The sequence below is a fragment of the Bombus pascuorum genome, chromosome 11, assembly GCF_905332965.1.
Source record: "Bombus pascuorum chromosome 11, iyBomPasc1.1, whole genome shotgun sequence".
Taxonomy (NCBI): Eukaryota; Metazoa; Arthropoda; class Insecta; order Hymenoptera; family Apidae; genus Bombus; species Bombus pascuorum.
The window spans coordinates 12478603-12503182 of NC_083498.1; the positions used below are offsets into that span (position 1 = coordinate 12478603).

General features: G+C 29.4%; 4 protein-coding genes and 1 non-coding gene across 8 annotated transcripts; 3 read left to right on the top strand and 2 right to left on the bottom strand.

Annotated features, from left to right (window-relative positions):
• Positions 1-1874: 1874 nt before the first annotated feature.
• On the bottom strand, positions 1875-8565 carry LOC132912026 (E3 ubiquitin-protein ligase KCMF1-like). 2 transcript variants are annotated; one of them, XM_060969119.1, is made up of 8 exons: positions 8318-8565; positions 6668-6835; positions 6438-6577; positions 6154-6350; positions 5496-5670; positions 5138-5352; positions 4359-4800; positions 1875-4256 (listed from the first exon to the last, which is right to left on the bottom strand). In XM_060969119.1, the coding sequence occupies exons 1-8, from the start codon at positions 8331-8333 to the stop codon at positions 4074-4076; spliced, it is 1536 nt and encodes a 511-aa protein (XP_060825102.1). In that variant the 5' UTR covers positions 8334-8565; the 3' UTR covers positions 1875-4073. The 2 variants fall into 2 exon arrangements, with proteins under 2 accessions (XP_060825102.1, XP_060825101.1); XM_060969118.1 differs by having other exon boundaries at positions 5496-5688; positions 8318-8564.
• A 487-nt stretch (positions 8566-9052) lies between these two features.
• Positions 9053-11274, top strand: LOC132912027 (dihydropteridine reductase). Its single transcript, XM_060969120.1, has 4 exons — positions 9053-9219; positions 10303-10386; positions 10577-11016; positions 11093-11274. The coding sequence occupies exons 1-4, from the start codon at positions 9130-9132 to the stop codon at positions 11190-11192; spliced, it is 714 nt and encodes a 237-aa protein (XP_060825103.1). The 5' UTR covers positions 9053-9129; the 3' UTR covers positions 11193-11274.
• Positions 11275-11962: 688 nt separating this feature from the next.
• Positions 11963-12035, top strand: Trnak-uuu (transfer RNA lysine (anticodon UUU)). The gene has a single exon. It is a non-coding gene; the product is annotated as a tRNA-Lys (tRNA).
• Positions 12036-12445: 410 nt separating this feature from the next.
• On the bottom strand, positions 12446-13478 carry LOC132911925 (ATP synthase subunit e, mitochondrial). Its single transcript, XM_060968967.1, has 3 exons — positions 13375-13478; positions 12735-12891; positions 12446-12646 (listed from the first exon to the last, which is right to left on the bottom strand). Exons 1-3 carry the CDS (start codon positions 13426-13428, stop codon positions 12603-12605), a joined length of 255 nt encoding a protein of 84 aa, XP_060824950.1. The 5' UTR covers positions 13429-13478; the 3' UTR covers positions 12446-12602.
• A 697-nt stretch (positions 13479-14175) lies between these two features.
• Positions 14176-24300, top strand: LOC132911919 (glycerol-3-phosphate acyltransferase 3). Of its 3 annotated transcripts, none has more exons than XM_060968958.1 (9): positions 14176-14449; positions 19919-20200; positions 20308-20445; positions 20517-20651; positions 20873-21109; positions 22148-22263; positions 22334-22475; positions 22548-22756; positions 22838-24300. In XM_060968958.1, exons 1-9 carry the CDS (start codon positions 14297-14299, stop codon positions 22923-22925), a joined length of 1500 nt encoding a protein of 499 aa, XP_060824941.1. In that variant the 5' UTR covers positions 14176-14296; the 3' UTR covers positions 22926-24300. The 3 variants fall into 3 exon arrangements, with proteins under 3 accessions (XP_060824941.1, XP_060824943.1, XP_060824942.1); XM_060968959.1 differs by lacking the exon at positions 20873-21109 and adding an exon at positions 21423-21656 and having other exon boundaries at positions 14193-14449; XM_060968960.1 differs by lacking the exon at positions 20873-21109 and having other exon boundaries at positions 14192-14449.
• Positions 24301-24580: the final 280 nt, after the last annotated feature.

Below are 24580 nucleotides of genomic sequence, written 5' to 3' on the forward strand. Positions count from 1 at the left end.
TATCGTAATGAGAGCGTAATACGATAAATTATCGAGATTTTTAATTAAATTTAAAACTTTTTTATTTTTCTTCGCTACGATAAGTTGCGTATGTTCGCGTTCCCAATCACTTTTGTCCCAGGCTTACAGCAATTTCTTCTCTATTTTTAGTCGTCTACATAACTTTGTCTTCGATACGTATACACACGCACGATTGATTACAATTAAAACAATACAGATCTACGCACAAACGCAACTAGTCGCTGTTGTACACATGTGCGTAAGTGTATACACACATTTACGTAAATGTATGTTTGTGTGTATACACACATGTATATATATATATTTATATATAAGCATGTATAATATATATTATTTATTTATATGCATACAGTAGGCAATGATACGTAAAATATAGATAAATATAAATCGAAATTTCAATTCGTTAGAAGGAGAAACTCTTCGTCGAATAGAAAAGGGGAAAATGTCGTACGCGTTTCACAGTTTTTCCATCATATTTCTTTTTCTTCTTTTTCTTGTTGTTTTTCCTTATTTTTGAATTTCAATTCCATCATTCATTTCTGATTTTCATGAAATTCGTTGTAGACATTGGCTACGTTCTGACTGACAAAAGACCTGTTTTAGCGAAGTCTTCTCATCCCCTTTCTTTCTTTTCTTTTTTGTTAATTCGTCGGGCGTAATGGTTTCGATTAAAATTCGAAAATTCACAGAAAATTCCACTTTCCTGACACTCGAGATAACATACGGATGAAGGACGTGATAAAAACAACCGTTTAATCCACCCAAGAATATTTTTTTTTCTGTTCGTTACTCCGTTCACAAGAATAATTTTTTAATCGTGTTATTTTGTTTTTTCTCCTACAAAGGATATCCAGGAGAATCGTCGATATCTTTACAAAGCATCGAAACTTTCTTTCAAAGATACCCAATCTCAAAACTTTCTACTATATAGACCGAGATCCTCGAATTACCTAAGTTTTTTTTACGTTTTTTCTATATATGTATGAATGAAGAAAAGGAGAAGTATTTAATTACGTAGGTGTTAATCATATAAAAGAAAAAAGAAAATAGAAGGAACGTGAGAATTACGACGATACTCCGAGGCACCTTTTCGTCCTTATGAATAAATGTATATTATATATATAAATATATATATTTATATATATTTATATTTTATATATATAAATATATATATATTTATATGTATATATATATATATATATTTATATTTATATATAATGTAAAAAGCTGTTTGTTAAGATTATGCTGAAATTTTAAAATGAATCATGACAAAAATCCTAACAATAAAAATATAACGATATTGATACAGCGTTCGACTGTTGGAAAAGGCGTTACACTGTCCCTCGAAATCTTCCTTCTGACAAGGAAACGTATAGAAATTATTTTTCCTGCTACATCGTATAGTACATAATGACAATAAATGTAATAAAATAATATTAATAGTAAAATAGAAGTGTAAAAATCCAAAAAATTTTATAATCCCGAAGTGACGTGGAAACAAGGGGAACATAAGTTCGCAAGTATCAAGAATAGAAGAAAAAAAAAACACCCAGTTGTAATTTTCGACTTTATACGAAGTTATTTTAGTACATAGCAAATCATGTTATTCATTTCTTCCTTTCCTTCCTTTTAATTAATGTAATTGGTTTTTGTATTAAACGTGCTTGTTGGAGTCTTGCTTCGTTCTGAGATTATACGCTTATGAATTCGTGTAAAATTTGAAAAATAACTAGCTTATCAGTCATCGAGATGTGCACATTAATATATGCGAAGTTCATTATTTCTCTCTTAATATCTGCATCTTATAGTTTTTTTTTCCTTTTCTTTTCTTTTCTTTTTTTTTTTTTTTTAGGGGGGGGATATGCACATATTTATTTAGTTTAGATAAGTATACAGCATCACTTTTGTATGAAGTATATCATGTGTAAAGGATTCTTTTGATTAACCACGCATTCCACAAAAGGCTAAACTTTTTCCCTTTCAGGCATTTCGCGTTAAGGCAATTAGTAGACTTTTCATTTTCTTTCTTTACATCGTTGCTTCGCTATTTTATATATCTTGTTTCCAATTCACACATCACAGTGGAATACGAGAAATTATTAGAAGCGTTTGAGAAATAGGTGCATAAAGCAAATAGTGCGTTTGAAAGAAGATATTAAATTATTATCGAAATTGTTACTGAAAGATCCAGGAAAATAAAAAAGAACGAAACGTATGATTTTTTCAACACCTTTGGTTATTTTGTAACGTTATAAGTAATCCGATGTCGAATTTACCAACGAGAATGCCAGAACACGCGAGAGCATAAGACAAAAAAAAATGAAATCACGCGCTACATATTTTGTATAACTTTTTACAAGTTTATATGTATATATGTATATGTATAATTTTACTTCATTTTCATCCACATCTTGCAGATACACCCACAAATCAATTAACATAGAATCTGAATGTAATACAAGGGGAAATTAATTACAATATGCAATATACATAAAGTGATTAACAAGGAAGTCTAGGCAAAAATCAAAGAAAATTGAGTAGGAGTTAAAGACAATTGAAAAATAATTATTGCTCGTTCGTACGAGCCCCTTCATATTCTACGCTCAGTAGAACCTTCACAAGTTTCGAATGCATTTGCGTGTGTCATACGCACGTACTTGTTTCTGACGCTATCGGCATAAAATAAACATTAATTATATCAATTAATTAATTAAGCTTCGATTCAACTAATTCAAAGAAATGGAACACAGAAATTCCCGGTTTTACTTTGACATATCGCGTATAATTTTTACATATATCAAATCAGTAAAGCCTCTGTTATTGAGAAAAAAACGAACACACATACAAATATTATTTCATTTCACATTGTAAAATGGAGCGATTATAGATTCATAAACGAATGATTACAAAAAAAGAAAAGGGACCACGTGATATTTTTAAAACGTAGTACTAGCGCAATATACGCAAAAATTCAAAACAACAAGAAAAATAAACTTTCCAACAAATACTTTAAATAAATACGATTAATTTTGAAAGAGAAAATGATTCGGATTTCTGTTTGTTTGACATGTAAGACTCAACTTAATCCCTCCATTTTAAAGTACTAATTCCTGAGTGATACATAACATTAAGGGATGGCCCGCCAACTTAATATTTAGAATCACTGATTCTGAATTATCTTTCTGAAATGATTCAAACCTCGTATAGTTGACTATTTAAAATTTATGTTCATCTAACAAAACGTTAATGCACATGCGCTTTGACGATTTCGTAAAGCATGTAGATTAAAAATCGTTAGTTACTCGCTTTAAAATATTTGTCCGATGATTAAGATTTTTCAAATACAAACGGACCAACCCAAGCAGATTTATAAACTTTTTCCCGTAAAACATATTTGAATTTCAATGATACACATGACATTAAACTAATTTTAAAAAATATATATATATATATCAAACATACGATGACCAAAAAAATTTAACCAGTTTAAATTAAGCACGACTAAACTGGTGCGTATGACGGGCAGTGCGTCTTGTGAATTGTTAGAGTTTCTACATTGCAAAGATTTTACGTGTTAAATAAAACTGAGTATTTTATCAATCTAACTCTGTTCTAACAAACCCATACAGCCACCAAACATGAAACGCTAAAAGATATAATTATATTGTTATTATTTTTACCTGCCCGTCTCTATCCTCGATCAAGTTATTGTAAATGGATATAATAATATCGATGTAGAACGTGGCAAGACTCGCTGAGGAGTGTGTACGAGGAGTGTATATGACTGCAAGAAGTGAGTTATTTACATTATTTGCATGTGTCGGCGAATCAGCCCTTGCCCTTGTTCCATGTCACGTAACGACAAAAGATGGCGAGATTAGAGTTTTGAAAAGTGATAAGATAGGGAGGGTGAGGAGGAGGGCATTTGAATAATTATTAATATATAATATTATAATAATAACAATAATGATGAGGTGTTCTAAACAGTGCTAGGACTAGTGCTAGAGGGTCCTGTGAGGAATCAGGGTGGGTGGGTACGGGGTAAGGAAGGGTTAGTGTGGGGGCGGAGGTTCCGTAGATTGGTTTCTGCCATCTACAGCCCTAACTGGCTTCCTACGTGAAGGACCTGTTACGCCAACTGGACCGACCCCACCTCTAAGGTACGCTGGTGCTGGGGTTACTATCGGTTCTCTGATAGTTCTACTATATGGTAGCGACAGTGATTCCTGCAATACCTGTATAACGAAGTTACAAATACTAAATTATTTTTGTCACAATTCTTTAATATAAAGTTTAAATTTTCGAAATTGCGAACTTAAATCTTCGTATATACTTACCAATGACTCAGGCAATACACTGTGCATCAGTGTTTGAACCATAGGTGAATTTTGTATCGCGAGGTTATTAGAATTTGGTGGCAATCCTTGATTCTGAAGACCTGTCCCTACACTCCCAGCGGTAGTAGTTTGAACAGTATGTGATTGTTGCATAGACGTTTGCGTTACATGTTTACTCATTGTTTGATCCCTTTTCGCTTCTTGAGTTACATTTAATTTCTTTGTGGAAACTGAGGAAGAGTTAGCATTTGGTGTTTCGGGACTGCTTGTAGCAGTATTTGCACTTGATACTGGTGTTTGCGCTACAGATTGTTCCTCTGTTAACTCCGGCAATGTTTGAGAAAGCGTTCCAAGAATAAGTTCGCACGTAAAGAGACTTCTATTTGCACTTTCACGTTCAATGTTTTGCAACTGTGAGTCGGAGAGAGAACTGGTAATACATCTATAAACGGAGAAGAGCACACATGTAATATTAATTAAAATAAATATAGTAATTAAGAACATCTATGTATAAACATAAGGTTATTGGTCCTTTGGGAACTAAAAAAAGGCATATGTCCGTTTCATGAAATCATCTTAAAATATAACTTTTGGCATCCTACGCACTGATCATGACATGCAGTTTTGCATGTTTCAGACAAAAGACTGCATGCATGCACGTGTACGTCGAAAATATATTTATAAAAATACTCAAATACTAGCGCATAAAAATTAATGTTTCGACCATATTTTAGATACTTTTAGATGTGTATATTCCAATATTTACACATAACACATACTTTGGCAATAAAAACATATAGTTCTGTGAACTAGTAGATGATACGCCGGACGGGTTCGCCACATTAGTTGTATTATTGTTACTAGTCGTACTATTTGCTACCACGCTAGTCATAGTAGTAGAATGACCACTTCCACTAATAATTCCTCCGCAACTTGCAGAGCCAAGGACCTGAGTCTGCCTCCTAGGTAATCGCTCCAATTGTTGTCTAGCAGCCTGAAAAGATGTTTCTAATGTATCGTGTATTTTTAATTCGATAACTTTTATATTCGTATTTTAGGAATTCAGCTCTTGATTAATTTATTTTTATTACAATTTAATATTTTTAAAAATCCTTTTTGTTATTAAATCATACATACTCTAACTTGTTGTCGTTCCAACTGTAGCTGCATTTGCAATTGTTGTAATTGCGATGGTGCTGACGAACTTTGACCAGTTCCTCCACCACTTCTACGAACACCGGATAATTGAGAAAGTAATTCTGTAATTGGATCTATACCTTCTCGACTACTCGGACTCAATCCTCCGGACGAACTGAAATGCATATTGGACCTGAAGGTCCAATGACACGCCAATGAACATTATCTAAGATGAGATGATGATAAACTGAAGCTGAAACCCGGCTTAGCGTTCTTTTTAGGCATTTCAAAAAGAGAACGCATCTTTTAACTTACAATATACTATCATGATTATTGACTATGTTTCACTAAAAAGATGACGGTAATGACTGATAAATTATAATGTTAATGTTATAGGACAAGCAAAAAATGATACTTAACAAAATACATGCAGTCAAACATCACAGAATTTGTACACTACTGTAATTCATAATCAGTGTCGATAGAATTTTTTTAAAATAGATTAATAAATTAGCACTCAAACATGTTTGATATTTAGTTTTAGTGGAAGATAATTGTTTCCACGTTTTCTTGAATATAATACTTACAATATTTATAACAACTATTATAACACTTTTTCATAATCATTTAATATAGCGCGTATATCAAATATACATACCTGCGAGGCCGTGGTCCACCAACAACTCTAGATGAATGTGTTATCCGTCTACCAGTATATCTACTTGAAGCTGGTTCATCTAGAAAAGAGATCAAATCTCTTGGTCCACTACGATGCTCCAAACTTAAATGACCACCGAAATCATCAGTCACGTTATTAGGATCTCCCCCTGGGACAGATGCACATACTGGACAAACCTATAATAAAATTGGAAACCTCGAAATCTCTCTCTAATAAAAAAGGTAATGTATGATAGACACTTATATATATTATAGTATACATACAACTTCAAAAGATGTGTCTGAGTGATCTGCAGCAACATGTTCTTGCAATGTAGCCTCAGTGAAACCCATTCTTGTACAGTAAGGACAAGTTAATGATTGTGGCTGTTCTACACTTACTGCCTCTCCACCATAATATAATTCTACGAAATAATAAATTAAAATTAGTTTGTATGATTAGGCTATACTTAAAAGACAATTATTATATACATAGAATTTAATAATTAACTTACCAAACTCAGATCTAGTAAGTATACACTGCATAGGATGATCACTATGGTGACGCGTAGTACTGGCACCTCCTTCATAACAGTTGGCACACAAATCATAATCATAGCATATGAGGCACTTATATCTGCGACCCCGAAAGTTCCCCTTTAAGCAGGCGTCACAACTTACCCCTAAAATAAATAATTACTATATATTTGTATATATAAGGATCAGCATTTTATAGTAATAAAATCAAATTAGATCGACTATTAGTATTAGATACATAGCATATAAGTAAAGGATATTACATGTATGTAAGTAAAGTGCATTTACATAAAGAACTTTAATAAAAAGCACTATTGTCTCTACAAAAGATATTTATATATCTTTCATACCTACATATATATACAATAACCTTGAACTAGATCTATTAAAGATAGATTATTTAAGTCTGTTTCAAATGTATATAGTTTTTGACATAAAAAATTCAGCCGTGTATTCTTATTAAAGCAGACAACTACAACTTAATAATTTATTGAATACAACAATAAAGTAACTTCAGCATAACTGTAAATAAGTAAAATAACAAAATAATATTGAGACAATGTGCATTATATACAGACACTACACATGTAATTTTCTTATAATTAAATGCATTTAAAAATTTAGTTTCTTGTTTAATAAAACAATCTTTATAGCTATAATAACAAATACACAATGAGTTTTTAATTTCATGCGTTTTCCTATTTACCTCATAATGCTACATTTTTACAAGTTATACACATATATATATATGCATATGCATATTTTAAAAAGTACAATAAGCTAAGTATGATGTCACTTTTATTATAATAGTATCATAAAAGTTAAGACCTACATATATGTGTATTAATAGTCAGCAATAACATTTTTGAACTTCAATACAATATTTCTAATTTCAATTATGTAACATGCGTAGATGTTCAATAAATAAGAAAGAATATATGTACTAACTTTATTTATGCAAACAATAACTACTCTTTACTTTGCTAATCTCATTATGACACATTAACTTAAATATCCAATATAATTGCATTTCTGTGATGTCAATATTATACCATTGGAATATAATAAACAATGCATTATTTAGAAAATACAAACTTGAAAGTTGAAAAAAGTGAGGAAAAAGACTAATTCAAAGATATCGGATAAGAAAAATATGTTTCAATATGTTTTAGAGATTTAACATTGTAAGAAAGAGAAAGGGATTGTACAAGAAAAGCAATATCAAAGAAACCATTTGGCAGAGCTCATCTTGACAATGGGTCAATAAATTTCCCCGTGAATTTTATTCATTTTATACAATTAAAATAAGAAAAAATGATGACATGGCAAAAAAGTTGAGCACAATCATCAAAGAGCATTATAAACCCAAAGAAATTGGAGTAAATTTTTTATAAGTGCTGCCATCTGGCCTCTGACATTAGACCCTTTGGTACAGAGCTTACAAGAAATGTCTTAGGAAAAATCTCATACATTCTCGATTTCGTAACCTCGACGATGAGTCTACACAAACTTTTTATGCACATTCCCAAATACCCCATGATCAAAAAATTTTGTCATCAATATAAAACAAATTTAGCATGTGGAGTAAAGGCTGACTTGCTAGTCAGAAACAGCGCACACGTACGTACCGTCATGTCGATTCATTTTCCGTTTAAAATCTCATATACGCCGATAGCGCGAAGTCTCGCGATCGAACGGTTTACGAAATACGATTACTGCTCGCCACTGCGTTAGCTCTTCACGTCCCTCAATGCAGCAGATACAATGAGGAAAACATTAATCGTCAAACAAAAAATTTTTCGTTAGAATTTCCAGCGTAAAACCTAACCCAACTAGGCTACCGTGACGTCACACTAGACCTACGCTCCCGAAGAACGTTGCGGGCAGGGTCTCCGTCATTGCGGCGTTGCCACATTTCCAATAAACATACGTGGGAAATTCAAATATCACAAATCTGATCACTTCATTTTGTACAAACTAAATCGATTTCATTTAATTATTCCCGCAAAAAACATTCTGGAAAACATGATATAGTATTAACAAGGTATATATATAATAAAAAAATTGATTAAACATACTGCATTTCAAGGTTCTTTCATTAACAACAGAATGTTATTAATGTCAGGTAGATCATATATAAATGATCTATATGACGCTATTTTGAATTATTAGTTGTTTTAATTCATTAAATACTAATCGTTATGTAGAAATTAAAGATTTATACGCATATTCTATTTAAAGTCATTCGAGATACTTCCATCGAAACAATATCAACTACTCAGTTGACAATCTGTCTTTATAGTTTGTGCCGAAAATCTGGCAATCTAGCACTCCTTTTACGAACTTTCCCGAAAGATTTTCGTGTAACTTCGTACTCTTCCGTATATAATCGCGAATCCCGAAACATATTTCACGAAGAAGTTGTTTCTTTTATTGAACAATGGAGGCAATAATCGGACGGGTTTTTATATATGGTGGCAAAGGTGCTTTAGGTTCTACTTGTGTTTCAAAATTCAAGTCGAAAAAGTGGGTGAGTAATAATAGTAACAATAAATGTCAACAATATATAATAAAAATGTAGATGTTGATTTTGTTATCAATGGGACTGACTTATTTTCCCACAAAAGTTACTTTTATTTGTTGTTTCTAAGAATAATACATATGTAAATGTTATTAATTAGTTTCATTTAAAAAAAAAAACAAATTATTGGTCAATTATACATCGATAACTTATTCGATCTGGACATTGATTAAAAATTAATCCTAAACAACTGTTAGGCAGAAATTTCTGAACAATGAAATCATTTATATTTAAAAATAATTAATTTAAAAAGTAATAATCGAGAATTATTTCATGTACGTTTTAGTACAAAATTTATAGAATATTTTTTTATACATAATGAATTTCATAGAATTTGTGATCGATGTACATATTCAAAGGGCGAAGTAATTATACGCGCACTGTTTTGAATGCTACGAAGTACAGTATCCTATTTATGTATTTATAATAATTATTATCTACGTGTATATATACGTATAAATATATTTTTTATAACCTTCTTAAATATATATAAATATATTTTTAAGTGTAATTAAATATGAATCAATTACTAATTTTAGTCTAAGTTTAGTTTCAGTTTTAGCTTCAGTATTCTATAAGCTAAAACAACCAAATTCCTTCTACGAGGCCGTTAGGTCGAAAAATAAAATAAAATAAATAACATGAATCATTTACATTACTAAATGCAAACATATAAAATAAATTTTTTATAAATTTAATAAGGTACTTTCCTATGTTATATTCAACTATAAAGATATGATTTCAACAAAAAGGATGTAGATTTACGGATATAATTCTATTTAGCAATCTCAAGTATAGAGGAAAAATACATCAAGGCCATAGTTAATGAATCAGAACCTTTCACATAACATATATACCTCTATAATATCTTTGTTAAATAAGCTTAAGAAACTTGCAACTATATCAATTTCATGATACTGAAATATTTGTTATTTTACACATTACATATATAGTTTATAGCAAATTACTAAACAAATTGTATTTAAAAAAATAATATATTTTTATAAAACTACATTAACTTCATAATCATAGTGGGTTGGCTGTATTGATATGAAGGCAAATGACGAAGCTGATGCAAATGTGATTGTAAAACCAAACAGCAATTGGCAAGAGCAGGTAATTTTTTAAGCTGTTATATTCAACTAAATAAGAACATGTATATATGTGTATATATATATGTTTTATAAACAAATATATACATATGTTTATATATATAATATATATAATAATATTAAATATATATAATATAATAATAATAATAATATATATCTTTTTATAAAACTAATCATTTTTATCTGTTTATTAGGAAGTTGATATTATGCAACAAATTGGAAATATTTTAAATGGGAATAAACTAGATGCAATTATTTGTGTGGCTGGTGGATGGGCTGGTGGAAATGCAGCCAATAAAGATTTTATTAAAAACAGTGAACTTATGTGGAATCAGAGTGTGTGCAGTTCAAGTATTGCTGCTAGTATTGCTGCCCATCACCTGAAAGAAGGAGGATTTTTATCATTAACTGGTGCTAAAGCAGCTTTAGCAGAAACACCAGGAATGATTGGATATGGAATGGCTAAAGCTGCTGTTCATCAACTTACTAAATCTTTAGCAGCTAAAGATAGTGGTCTTCCAAAGAATTCTTTGGTTGCTTCTATCTTGCCTGTTACTTTAGATACACCTATGAATAGAAAATGGATGCCAAATGCTGATACAACTAAATGGACTCCACTTGAATTTGTTGCAGAGTAAATAAAATCTTTTTTCTTCCCTTATTTCATGTTTTTATATTTGATTTCTTACTAATAATATCTTATTTTATAGCCTCTTCTGGAAATGGTCACAAAATCAAGAACGTCCAGCTAATGGAAGTCTCCTACAATTGATTACTAATGATAATAAAACAGAATTAATTACAGCTTAAGAGGAAAAGAGTTATATTTTGAACCAAAAGCATTTATGGTGCTCCCATGACAATATATATACATATGTATACCTATTATAAATACTTCATATCAAATGGTGTCCCCAATCAGTTAATGTTGTTCCACCTTAATGCATTTAAAAAAGGAATATGAAGATATATTTGTATATATGTAAAAATATTTTTCTCTGTACCTTTAAACACAAGAGCTATAGGTACATATAGCAACATAAATTCATTCCATTTAAATAATATTACAACAATAAAATTATGTAATTAAGTGAAATTATTTGCAAACACATTGTAACATATTTTATAACGTTTTTAATATTTATTTTTATATAAATGTTATATATTTTATATTCTGAAATATTATAATTGTGTTATGCTTTAGCAGTTTATCTCTTAAACTAAAAGTAAATATGAAAGTATAAACAAAAGTACTACTTTTGTTAACAATCTCTGATATTACAAAGTGGAAAAAATAAAATATGACATACAGCATAATTTTAGTTTTTATTAGAATGTTATGTGTACTACGCATAATAGAGCTTCTAATGTTCTAGATTGTAACATATATGCCCAATAAATTATATACGCAAAAAGTTAGAACAATTATTTTATAAAATGCTTTATTAAATGTTATCGAATTGATTATATATAGTGATATCGATGATATTGATTAAATATAATCGACATTTATATAGTTTAATATTTCTTTATTTTCTTTATAAGAGTAGCTATATATTTTGAAAAATGTTACTTCAATCGCCCGGATAGCTCAGTCGGTAGAGCATCAGACTTTTAATCTGAGGGTCCAGGGTTCGAGTCCCTGTTCGGGCGAATATTTTTTTTCTCTTTAGGAACAATTCGATATCTAATTTTGCATGTACTAATGAAAATTAGAAAATTCTAAATATTCCATGGAAAATATAATAAAATTTCATTTATCCGTCACGATCGGTGGACAAGACGTATCAGATATTAGCACTCTACTACTTCTTCCTTCTTCCGTTTCTAATCATTCATATAGTCGGAATTAATTTTTATATAACTGGATTTTACTAAACTGAAATTTGTAAATACTAGGGCAAAAATTTCTATTCTTATAAGCGATGCGTCCGCAGCCTGGAATTGAATTATAAGAGTTTAGAAACATATTCGGTATTAAAATCAGAAATTGGACATTGTGATGATATTAGTTCGGATAAACGGAGTTCGGGTAAATAGGGTTCTACTGGATAAAATTACAATTTAGTATATTATAAATAATTTTATTTAATATACACAATGAGTTGTTTATATCTATTGTAAACCTGAACAGAAATTGACATAATGGACATTTTTTAAAGGGTAATTTAATATTAACTTAACAGAAATACTTATGTATACTACTATAAGTGATATTTTTTATTTTTGTGGTGTGAACAACTCATTCAGCATTTGTAATTCAGCTGAAACAGAAAAATGGAAATTACAAATCAATATTATATCATTAAAAGAACCTATAGCCTGTCCATAGTCAAATTTATCATTTTTTACCGTCAGCAAGCTTCTTTTTCTCTGCTGCTAATTTTGCATCTCTTATGGGTTTTTCCTTAAGTTCTTGTTCACGGCGGGCATTTTCCTTTTTACTGAGTCTTCTTTGATGATAAGCACCGTAAACTATCCCAGTTAACAAAAGAGTCCATCGGGAAAACTACACAAAATCAATCATAAAGTTTTACAAAGTATTTTTAAATTTATGTTTAAATGCATGTATATAAATATATATATATATACTATTAATGCTTTAAAAAAAGAAAGAAATATCTAATTTATATTATTTAATTCGTGCAAAATATATTACTTGACTAACGCTTATTATATCTATTAAGAAGGTTAGAAAATGAAATACAAATTAAGTGCTAATTTATCTTTAAATTTCATTCTAATGTAGAATAAATGATATATATAACTCTTTCTATATTTCTGTAAAACTTAAGAAAAAAAAGAAAGCATTACTTGAAGTTACACAAAAATTACATAATATAATCAATTTTAAAGCATTTGTTCCGAAGCATATTCATTTTTATAACAATAAGAAATCTTAATAAGGCATTTGTTAAATAAACAATAATTTGCAACATAATAGTTGAATGTAGATTGTTTCGAAAAATTCATTGTAGCAAATTGTACTCACTTTAATTAAAGGAGACACCTGCAATGGTCGGGGTGCTGCTCCGGCAGACGACATTTTGTCACTGGCTTGCTAATGCTATGAAACTCTAGATAACATCAATATTTGAGCGGACGTTTAAAACATTCCTGCATATTTTTTAATATGAACATGAGAGTTACCATTATTCTGAAGAATAATATAATATTACAAATATAATATAGATTTGAAAAAGCTTTGCTCTACGTATCTTTTTATCTTTCACATGCTTTGTATTAGAAATTAAATGATACAAATGTAGCAATTTGATGAAGATTAAACTAGAATATACTTATCGTCGCAACTTGCGAATTTGATCATAATGAAGTTTAGCCTTAAATCAATCATTACATTATATTATACTTTATATATTTACTAATAGTCTCAAATTTTATTTTTTCTCTGTTTTTCTTCGTTTCTTTTTAAACAATGCACAGGAATAACTGAGGGAATCTTTATAGCAACAAATAACCAAAACAATTCATGGAACAAAAAAGAAATGAAAATTTATATTTGAATTGATAAACTAGCATTGAAAAGAACGCGCTCTAATGTTTCTTATCGTTATAAAGAACTATAGAAACACGATAGAAACTAAAAACTTTAAACTAGATTCATCTAAATGTATTTGATTGGTTGAAACACCTTTTTTCACTGGTCTTCTATTGGCCGATCATTTCGCCTTCTTGTGGTCGATAAGAAATGTGACTGTGTGACTGCAATTTCATCGAAACGCATCTGCCGACAGCTTCTTGACTAGTGTCGATAACGCAGATCGTTACACTTTAATATGTTTCTCTCTATAGTATTTGTATATATAGGTTTCAAGCACGGTGGTTTTAAACTGTTTGTGGAAGGGATCGTTTAACCGTTTCGCCTTCTCAGATATTCCTTGGCAGTAAGCAAAATGGCGCCGCTATGGATGGTGATGTCGTTAGCGGTTTCTTTACTTTTAACACCTTTTCTTATGTTTTTGCTTGCCATAATCTTTTTGGCATCTATCGGAAAGTCACTCGGCGTTAGAAGATTATATATAAAATTGCTGCTAACATTATTTGAGGTAAGAAAATGAGTGAATTCAATTTACAATACTTCTCCGGTTAGAGATACATCATGAGCCTATGAATTGAAAACATGATAAACATTTTATGATTTTTTGTTCTCCTCTTTTTTTTTTTATAGAAAAGGTACGAAAGATTACATGATCTTTTGATATCAAATTCACAATGAAATTTCTAGATCGAAATACGTATTAAACGTAACAATATTGTTTTGGAAATATGAAAAATTACAATTAACTTTGAGGTAGACATTTTGAATTTTATTCATTCATATATACCCGATTTAATTTTAATATTAAAATTTGCACTATAAAATATTTAAAGGTTTATGTATCTTTTCAAAGTGATGGTCAATAAAATATGTGACTACTGTTAAACCAAGTATGTTTCATGTATTGTTTACCTAACAATCAACAAGTAGCAGCAATTCAATATTTAATTTCATTTTTTTAGTTTTCCCTTATTTATTTTCGATACAATGAAAACTCTGATTTCATAAGATATGTAATATTTGGTAGTTGGAATTGTATTCTGAGCTACCACGTTTTTCTGACAGTTAAAGTAAACGTAAGTTACGCAAAATAATTATACTCAATTATAAAAACTATGGTATCAAGTTTATTCGTCCGATCATAAATTTCTAACATTTAATTCCATAATCAATAAAAGGCGCAAATAAAATATGTTAATAAAACATGCAAAAATCTAATTAAATATATTGTTACTACATAAATATTCTCTATAATATATATATATATATAATATATTTTCAAATCGTGTATTTTAATTTCTAATTTTTATATTTAGTAAATAAAATATGTTTTTATTCCGGTTTGTATAAATTATTAGTCAAGCTCCCAAATTATCGACTGGTAGAACATCAGTGCATTTCAAAGAATATTTTATTTCTGAATCACTTTTAAATTTACATGTTAACATGATTCTTTTATTCATATTTCATATGAATTATATATATTATATTGATTAATTATATTATATATAATTTAATATACATACTAGATATATTATATATAATTGTCATATTTACATTTAATATAAATATGTATTTAATGTATATATACACATATATATATACATTAGTAAGATATTCAATTGAAATTAATCGAAGCATGATTTGGCGAACTTTGTGCGACTGAAGAATAAAATCCAACATTTCCAAGTTTGCTTTTCAGTACATTTGTGCATATTAGGTTTTTGAAAGGAGGAATTTTGCGACGTACGTTCAAATATTTGTCTCGCTAGTCAGAAATACGTGATCGTTATACTGGTGGCTTCGAAGTTAAAAAGGTCGACTTTCTCGATATTTTTTCGATGCCATTCGAATATTAATCGTGTTGAATACAATTCGACGTACAATTCGAGTGTTCTATTATTTCTACGTACTTGATTCGAACAAATACAATATGTGAAATTGAAATTAGAGTGCTATCAAAAAATGTAAACTAGCAAAACCATGATTATATCATCTCGCTTTAATCGTATTTTTCTCAGTGTCCCAAAGGTCTAGTTTAGACATGTTCTGTGACCGGATTTGAATACAGTATTAAAATCTACAGAGAATAATGTATAATAAGTTCAGGGAAATATTCAATCACACATAGATAGTAATGGATAAATTCCAATTTTTTTTATAAAATGTCAACTTGAACCTACGTTTTCAAGGTCAAAACTTGTTAACGATGTTTTCTCTATATTTTTCTCTTATTCTACTTCCTCGTTCTTTTATTTACTCTTAGCTTTAACCTGAAACAAAACTCTTCACTCTACCTCGTTCGAATAGGAATTTCCACGATTTTGATACAAAAAAGAGTATTTTGTTTCGCTGCGCGCTAGATATCAAATTATTCAATTTGTAATTCATAGTCTGTTCGAGAAGATATGTTCAATATTAAATTTGTTATCTTTGCTTTATGAAATTTGTTAAATTTGTATTCAGAAATAATTAATCTACGTGAATATCATATGGATTTGCCGATTGATAACGTAGATTATCTATACTTTATATATCAACATCTTATTTAATTAAAAACGATGTACTGTGTAAAAGTCTCGATGATTTACGATTTTATAAAGACAATCATATTTTTTAGAAAATATTTCCATACAGTATTATATAGAAATGCATTTTTATGTTTTATTGTGTTATTTATTTATATTATATAGCTTATTTCGTTAGTAATGCAAAGATTTTTGCATAAACATGTGTAATTATTCTTCATTGAAATTTCCCTTCCTTAGAAAACTAATTATTCTAGTTTATCGGAGGCCATTCACCGTACGCATGTCACGATAATACGTGGATCTCCTTTGTTTGGAGAACAGGCAAATCGGTGACTCTACAGTTTCTCATAACGAACACGCCGAATGAGTAACATGAAACACTATTCGATCGTCAGTCGCATCGTCTAGATTTTTTGACATGGCTCGAATGACGTTACCTTACCAAAATACTTTTAAAAGTGAATATTAAGCAACATCCTATACAAAAGTATTTGATAACAAGTTTGCTAATAAAAGTAGTTAAACTTAAATAAAAATGTTGTATTAAATGAACTACATTACATTAGCAAACGAAAAACAAACATTCTTTATGTGTTATATAATCGTCAGATCAAGCTATAAATAATAAAATATAGAGGCATTTTACGAAACATCTCGTACGATAATCTTATGCATTCCCTACACTATCTGAATACTCGCAAAGATAAAAATTCATCGCAATACGTTTTACATTTACGATTTACAAAATGTGCGATGAATACTTTCCAAGATATTCTTTTAGTTTCTTTTACAATAATCTTACTATAATTACATATGCTGGAATATGCATTATATGCAGAATGAGAACGATGACGTTTCACCTTAATTGTATATATATATATAGGTGTGATATTTATGCACATTAATTTTCATTCTTCACTATCTTTTCAATCTTGATCGCGAATTAATTAATGGAATAGATCCCGATAGAACGATAACGATGATTATGTAATTACAGGCGGTAGACTGAAGACGCGACGTTCTAATTGAAAGGTTGTGCAAGATGCGTACAAACTCGTCAACCTTTTCTTTGATCACATATTTTTAACACGATTACAAGACAAAGATCGTGAATTGCGACGATGATACGTTTGTAATCGAACATGGCGCAGAGATTGAAGAATGACGCGCCATCGTTTTATCGGAAGAATTTCGTCTAAAGTTTAAAGACGCGTGGAAAGAAGGCGGCGTATGAAAATATTTGAATACTCGTGGATATCTGTCATAGATATATTATGTATGGCACGAGCAACTATTCGAAATCTCATTAGCATAGTAATGAAACTCGACTGTCATAACAATATTGGAAAAGCTTGATACAAATTTAGAAAGGTATATAGAAATCGCGAGATATGGGGTTATCTTTAACACTTAATAAACACTTAATATACGCTCAAGATAATACATATTTTTTATTAAATACGTGTTTGCAATAAATAACTTATAATTTCTATATACATTTTTAGATTTGTTTCAGTTCTCCGATATGATCAGTCGTGTTTCTTTACAGTACTGATGAAAATTCAGAATGCTTTATATAATACATACAATTCATATGTACATATATACATACATAAAAGTTTTTTATCGTGGGCATATTTTATCGGATAGTTTTCTACTATGGAAAGACTACGTGCAATAAAAATTGACCTGTAATCAATTTGAAAAGAACTTTACGCGAACAAGATGAAACATCTACGATCTCGAATCTACATGCGATGCACACTCCAGCGTAATTATAATAAAATTATCGTAAAAAGAGATCAAGGGAACGTATTAAAAAGCGATTGTTCAAACATTTTGTATTTGTGTTGTGATAAAAGAGTATTTTATCTTCGCGAATAATCAAATAACTCGATAAATACATTACATTATTATGCGGAATGCTATATAAAACACGCATAAAATTTTTTTTTCTATACTATTAAAAATCATGGACATCGAGTACAAAGTTTAAGAAATTTGTCTTTTTTTCAAACGTATTCCTTATCGATTCTCTTCTCACCAACGTTATCGAATATCGTAATGTTGCGATTTACCACATCATTGGTCAAATTTCAAAAAAGCACGTGTCAGTGCAAGGAGCAAATACAATTTATCGAGATATCCATTTCTTTCGAAACTCTACATTTTCTCATAGATATAGCAACAAAATTTCGTTTTCAGATATGATTAACGCGATAATATTGGTAAAGAGGTTCCTTTATCAGAGATACTACAAGTTTAGCTCGATGGAAAATGTATCTTGTCCTTGATGAACTTTCCATTTATGATATATGCCTATCTTATACCAAAAGAATAAAGATGGATTAGTTAAGTGCAAAGTGTACAGATATCATCAGTGGATTTTTTTTTTTTTTTTATAAAAAGAGTTATTACTTGTGTGGAAGTAATTAGTAATTTTATCTAAAAAATAATTCGGATGATTTGAAACAAAAGATAAATGTTTTCACTGTATCTTAAAAGTTCCCTTTTTATGTAAATATCAAATAAATTCTTTTCTCATTGATATTTAAATAAATTTCTTATAACACTTGTTTATTTGCATCTATGTCAACGGATATATATATATATATATATATATATATATATATATATATACGAAGTGTGTAATTAATAATTATGTTACATGTTTAATGAAACCTGTCGTTTTTGTTCGAACTTATGAATAATCAATAGCTGTATTGAATTAGTTTCATTGAACTTAATATTTATGATTTATTATCAATTTGATTGATAAGCTTGGTATATTTAACCTTCAAAGAATTGATGAAATTATTCGGTTTTATCAATTAGGAGGACATTAGTCTGCCTGTTTACATAACCTTTTTACATAATACATATATAATATAGCATAGTAGTATAATTATATAGTATATTTCAAACGTTTTGTATGTAGATTGGGCACTAAATATTTTAATTGCGTCTCCAGGATATAATATGAATTTTTTAGAAAAAATTTTGTCCGAAAATTTCTGTTAGAAAAAAATATTTAATTCCAAACTACAAATATTTTTTTATATTTTATAACTTATTATAATAATCTTTTCCAATTGTAAAACAGTCTTAAAAAAGGAACAAGCATAACAAAGTATTCAATTTTACATAAATCTCATAAATAAAGAAAAAAAGCATTGTTTATCTTTATTCTTATCACCGATAACTATTAAAGGATCAAGGCCGGAATAAAATTATTGTTATTAAAAATATTCGTATTTTAGCCTATAGTACTCAGCGTTTTAAGTAATTGTTTCTTGCAAATTATAATCAGATTGACTAATCCGATTGTCTTTCTTGTGTTGTGTAAAGACCATTTTACAAAAAAGGTGCTTCATAATAAGAAACGCGTTCGTTAGGATCGTTTAAACTTAAATAATTATAGCGTATGCATTGTTTTTATACTTCAGTATGGCAGACAAAACATAGAAAACGTGAAAAAGAAGAATGGTACTTGGAAGCAAAATGACGAAGACACGGATGAGGAGTACGAGTCGAGGCACGTCGAAAAGCAGAATGTGCAAAATTGGAAAACGGAGAGTATGCAGAATGGAGTGAGCAGCAGCGTTATAGCCAGATCGACGGATTTGATTTTGGTACCCGAGCCAGAAATGCAGAATCATAAAAATCATTTGGAGGAAACGAAAACGGAGAATTCGCAAACGCCTACAACAAGTACGAGCAAAAACGAGGTAATTTTAATTCTACGTGTTTAATATATATCAAGAAAAAAAAAATATATATATATATATATTTATGATTACTTGCACGATGGATTGAGAATATATTTTTGTTGCAGACTCTCATACGTAGAGATTCGTTTGAAACCCTGAAAAGGGAGTTCAAACCTGCGATCTGTTTGGATTACATTAAAGCTGGTGTAGAAGCTATTATAGAAGATGAGGTGACATCTCGTTTTGAAGCAGAAGAATTGAAGGTAATTTCTATTTCTCTAGACCTATAGATATATATAAATTATTATATAGTATAATGATATATTTTTTCTAGAATTGGAATTTGTTAACTAGAACAAATAGACATTACGAGTTCATCTCCTGGAAGTTAACAGTGATATGGATATGTGGATTTGTTATGCGATATTGTTTTCTTCTTCCCTTGAGGATATTCATTTGTTTTGTAGGGGTAAGTTCATTGATTCTCTTTTAATAATAAATCAATAGTATTTAGGAAAGTTGAAACAAATTGGTAGGATGCATATACACTCGATTAATTTCTTATTTCCACATTTACTTTTATTTTAAAATTCTGTTATATGTTTGCCACGAATCTGTTTTGAAATTATCTGTTTCAATACCAAATATAAATTTAGTATTTGCAACTCGACTAATATCAAAGATTCCTAGGTACTGTACATTATAATTGCAACATTTCTTATTGGCTTCCTACCAAATGGTTTTATTAAGAAATGGACATACAACAAGGCTAGTCTCATAGCATTCAGGATAATGTCACAATCTTTATCAGCGACAATTACAATTCATAATCCAGAGAACAAACCAAAACCAGGAGGAATGTGTGTGGCAAATCACACTTCCACAATCGATGTGCCTATCTTATCCACACAGACAACATTCTCCTTGGTAATAAGGCATTACGAAGATATCGATCTTTTGTTTTCAAAATTTGCTGTTGGGAATTTGTGATGATGTCTTGTTGTTTGTAACTAACTAATCTCTGTATAATATGATGATATCGTTAAAACAAATTCGGAAATTCTGATGTATTAATCCCCTACATTAATATTATTTATAACTGCCCACTGACAGAATTAAAGTACATTGTTAAATGTTACAGGTGAAACAGTATCCTGTAACTTTGCTTTGCAAGTAAAGCTAGTCAGCATCGATACTAAAAGAAAGATCCTTTCTTAGATACAAAGCTTGTGATTTACAGGTGATGTGGCTGACTGCATGTACAGCGGTAGTCGGCTATGTTCCAGAGGGTAGCTTCAAGCGATGGCTGAATTACAAAGTCTCCATAATGTGCTTCGGTGTGTTGTCGAGTGCTCTATCATCAGTAATTACGTATCATAATCCGGAGAATCGTCCTGTTAGGGGTATTTGTGTGGCAAATCATACTTCACCCATAGATGTTCTGATACTCATGTGCGATAATTGCTATTCCTTGGTACGTTTTTGTCGTTCTTCGTCTAATAAGTTAATAGTTCCAGCATAATTTGTTTATCGATATGATAACTCGTCCTTTGTCAACTTTTTTGGGTTTTTTGAAATTTGCTTTATATTGATCTTATTCTGTTATTGTGATGTTGTAGTTGTGGGATGTGTGCATGAAATTATATTACTCTAATATTATGCAAAAAGCGATTTAAAATATTCAATAGGAAATATTATTCTAGATAAAACTTGCTTCAAACGAATTTTGCTTAAAATTTGCTTTATCTTAGTATCATGTGCAACGCGATTAATATTATTCCATAGAAAACATTATTTTAGATGAAATTTGCTTTAAATGAATTTTGCTTGAAATTTGCTATATATTTATTTTTTTTCTAGTTATTATTGTTATTGTAATGTTATTTTTGTTTGCATTGCATAAAAATGTATTACTTTAATATTATGTGAAAGATGATTTTATATTATTCAAATTTTATATTTTAGATAGGTCAAAGACATGGTGGATTTTTAGGTATTCTACAAAGAGCTTTAGCACGTGCTTCACCACATATTTGGTTTGAACGGTGTGAAGTTAAAGATAGAGAAGCAGTTACAAGACGGTAAATGTTAATCGCCGTGCTGTTAACATATTTTCTTTATAACATTAAAATTTTCTTACATACTTTATAGATTAAAAAAACACGTGTCTGATCCTACAAATCCACCGATACTTATCTTTCCTGAAGGCACTTGTATAAATAATACATCAGTTATGCAATTTAAAAAAGGAAGCTTTGAAGTTGGTGGAGTAATTTACCCTGTTGCAATAAAGGTAATTGTGTACGCATTCATGTAAAATGGTATTGATTACCTTAGGTAACCAATTTTATTCTTTTTCTTATAGTATGATCCAAGATTTGGGGATGCATTTTGGAATAGTAGTCGATATTCAATGATACAATACTTATATATGACTATGTCAAGTTGGGCCATAGTATGTGATGTTTGGTATCTTCCTCCGATGTATAGGAACGAGGGAGAGAGCGCTATTGATTTTGCGAATAGAGTAAAGTCTGTGATAGCTAGACAGGGTGGCTTGGTCGATTTACAATGGTAAACTTTTTCAAATAAAAAAAAATATTCATCATTATATATAAAGAGAAACAATTAAATTTTTTTTAATTAAATTTTTAGGGATGGTCAGCTTAAACGAATAAAGCCAAAGAAGGAATTGCGAGAGAAGCAACAAGAAGAACTTAGTAAACGACTTAAAGACGAATAAAGTTGAATATGAATCGTCTCTAGTCCCTCTTTCACGATCAATATAATGTGTGATATTTTGCTTAAACGAGAATATTTTACCTGATGTGCTGTTTTATCTTCTTCATGGACATTTATCTGTGCTAAAAGGGGATGATAGAGCGTATGCATGATTTAATTTGTTTAATTTTACAAATGTGATACATTGCGTTATGTTACTTTTTATGCGATGAAAAATTGGTAAATTTCCATAGTAACATTTAAATTCATTACAAGACGATTATTGCAGTATAAACAATTTATCTTAATATTACGATTAAATTTAAATATGAAATATCGCAGGTACCACATTTATCAATTTTTAATACCAATATTATATAACGAGGCATTACAAATTTATTATTTATACATAATGAAGTGTTTAATATGGAATGCCCGATGGTGTGTAACTTTTTGTGCGTATGATTGAATGCAGCATCAAACTCATCCTATTTATATTGTTACATTTTTAGAATCACCTCATTATTTCATTAATTTGGTACATGGTTATGGATATCTAAGCCCAACTGATATTATACAGGAGAAGTTACAAATTCTTTCCTTTTCCTTTTTTCTTTTTTTTTCTTTTTTTTTTTTTTTTTTTTTGTAAAAATGATAGGGAAAAATATTACTCTTTATTGTAGTGTAAAAAATAAAGTATTTATTCATATTTCTCAAAGAAAGAAATTAGCATATATCAGGGTTCTGCTACTGTACCCATCCCCTGAAAATTATTTGAAATGCCATTCATTACAATTTAAGGCATAATTGAAATATTTCCTATTTTTGTAAATAATATCATCAAAATTTTGAAAACATTCGTAAATTACTATACAATTAAAAAAAATACATGTTTATTGTATTTTTATGAAGAAAAGTTATAATCTTCATCTACTATTTTCAAAATATTGAGAACATTTTATTCACATTATAATTGGTGTTTGGATTTTAATTAGATTAGAAGCTATTATTCTAATAACATTTTAACATTTTGTATATGTTTAGTATAATAATAATTTAATGTCCTGTATTTAATATTTTTTAATTCAAATAGTAAAGATTAATTAAAATAATTTATAATTGTATGTTTCATAGAATGTATAGAATATATTTTTATGTTTGATATACAAAGTTTGCACGTGTTAATAAAAACACAATTAATTGCTCTAACAAACGAACTACATTCTTAGGTTGTTGTAGAAATTAAATATTGTAATAATAATAACATAACTTATTTAGAATGTAAAACTATTGATCACACGTGCAAGGTAAAGGAGTCACTTAAATTGGATATGAGTTTATAGATTCATTTACTCAACAAGTTATGGCGCTATGTATAATATCACTATTCAATTTTTTATACGAAAAATATTAAGATATATTTTTATGTAGTAATGAATATATAAAGGGATATACATAAACAAAACAACAAAAGGAATATGTGGCTGTCACTGTAATTTTGACAGTAACATAAACATAGTCAACAACAGTATGAATCAATGCTTTATTATAACTCTCCTTTTATCACATATCAAAAGTATTGTATATATATATGTGTGTGTATGTATATATATGCTAGTCAATAATATACTTCCATCAAACGAATATAAAGCACAAATGAAATTGTTATGTCATCGT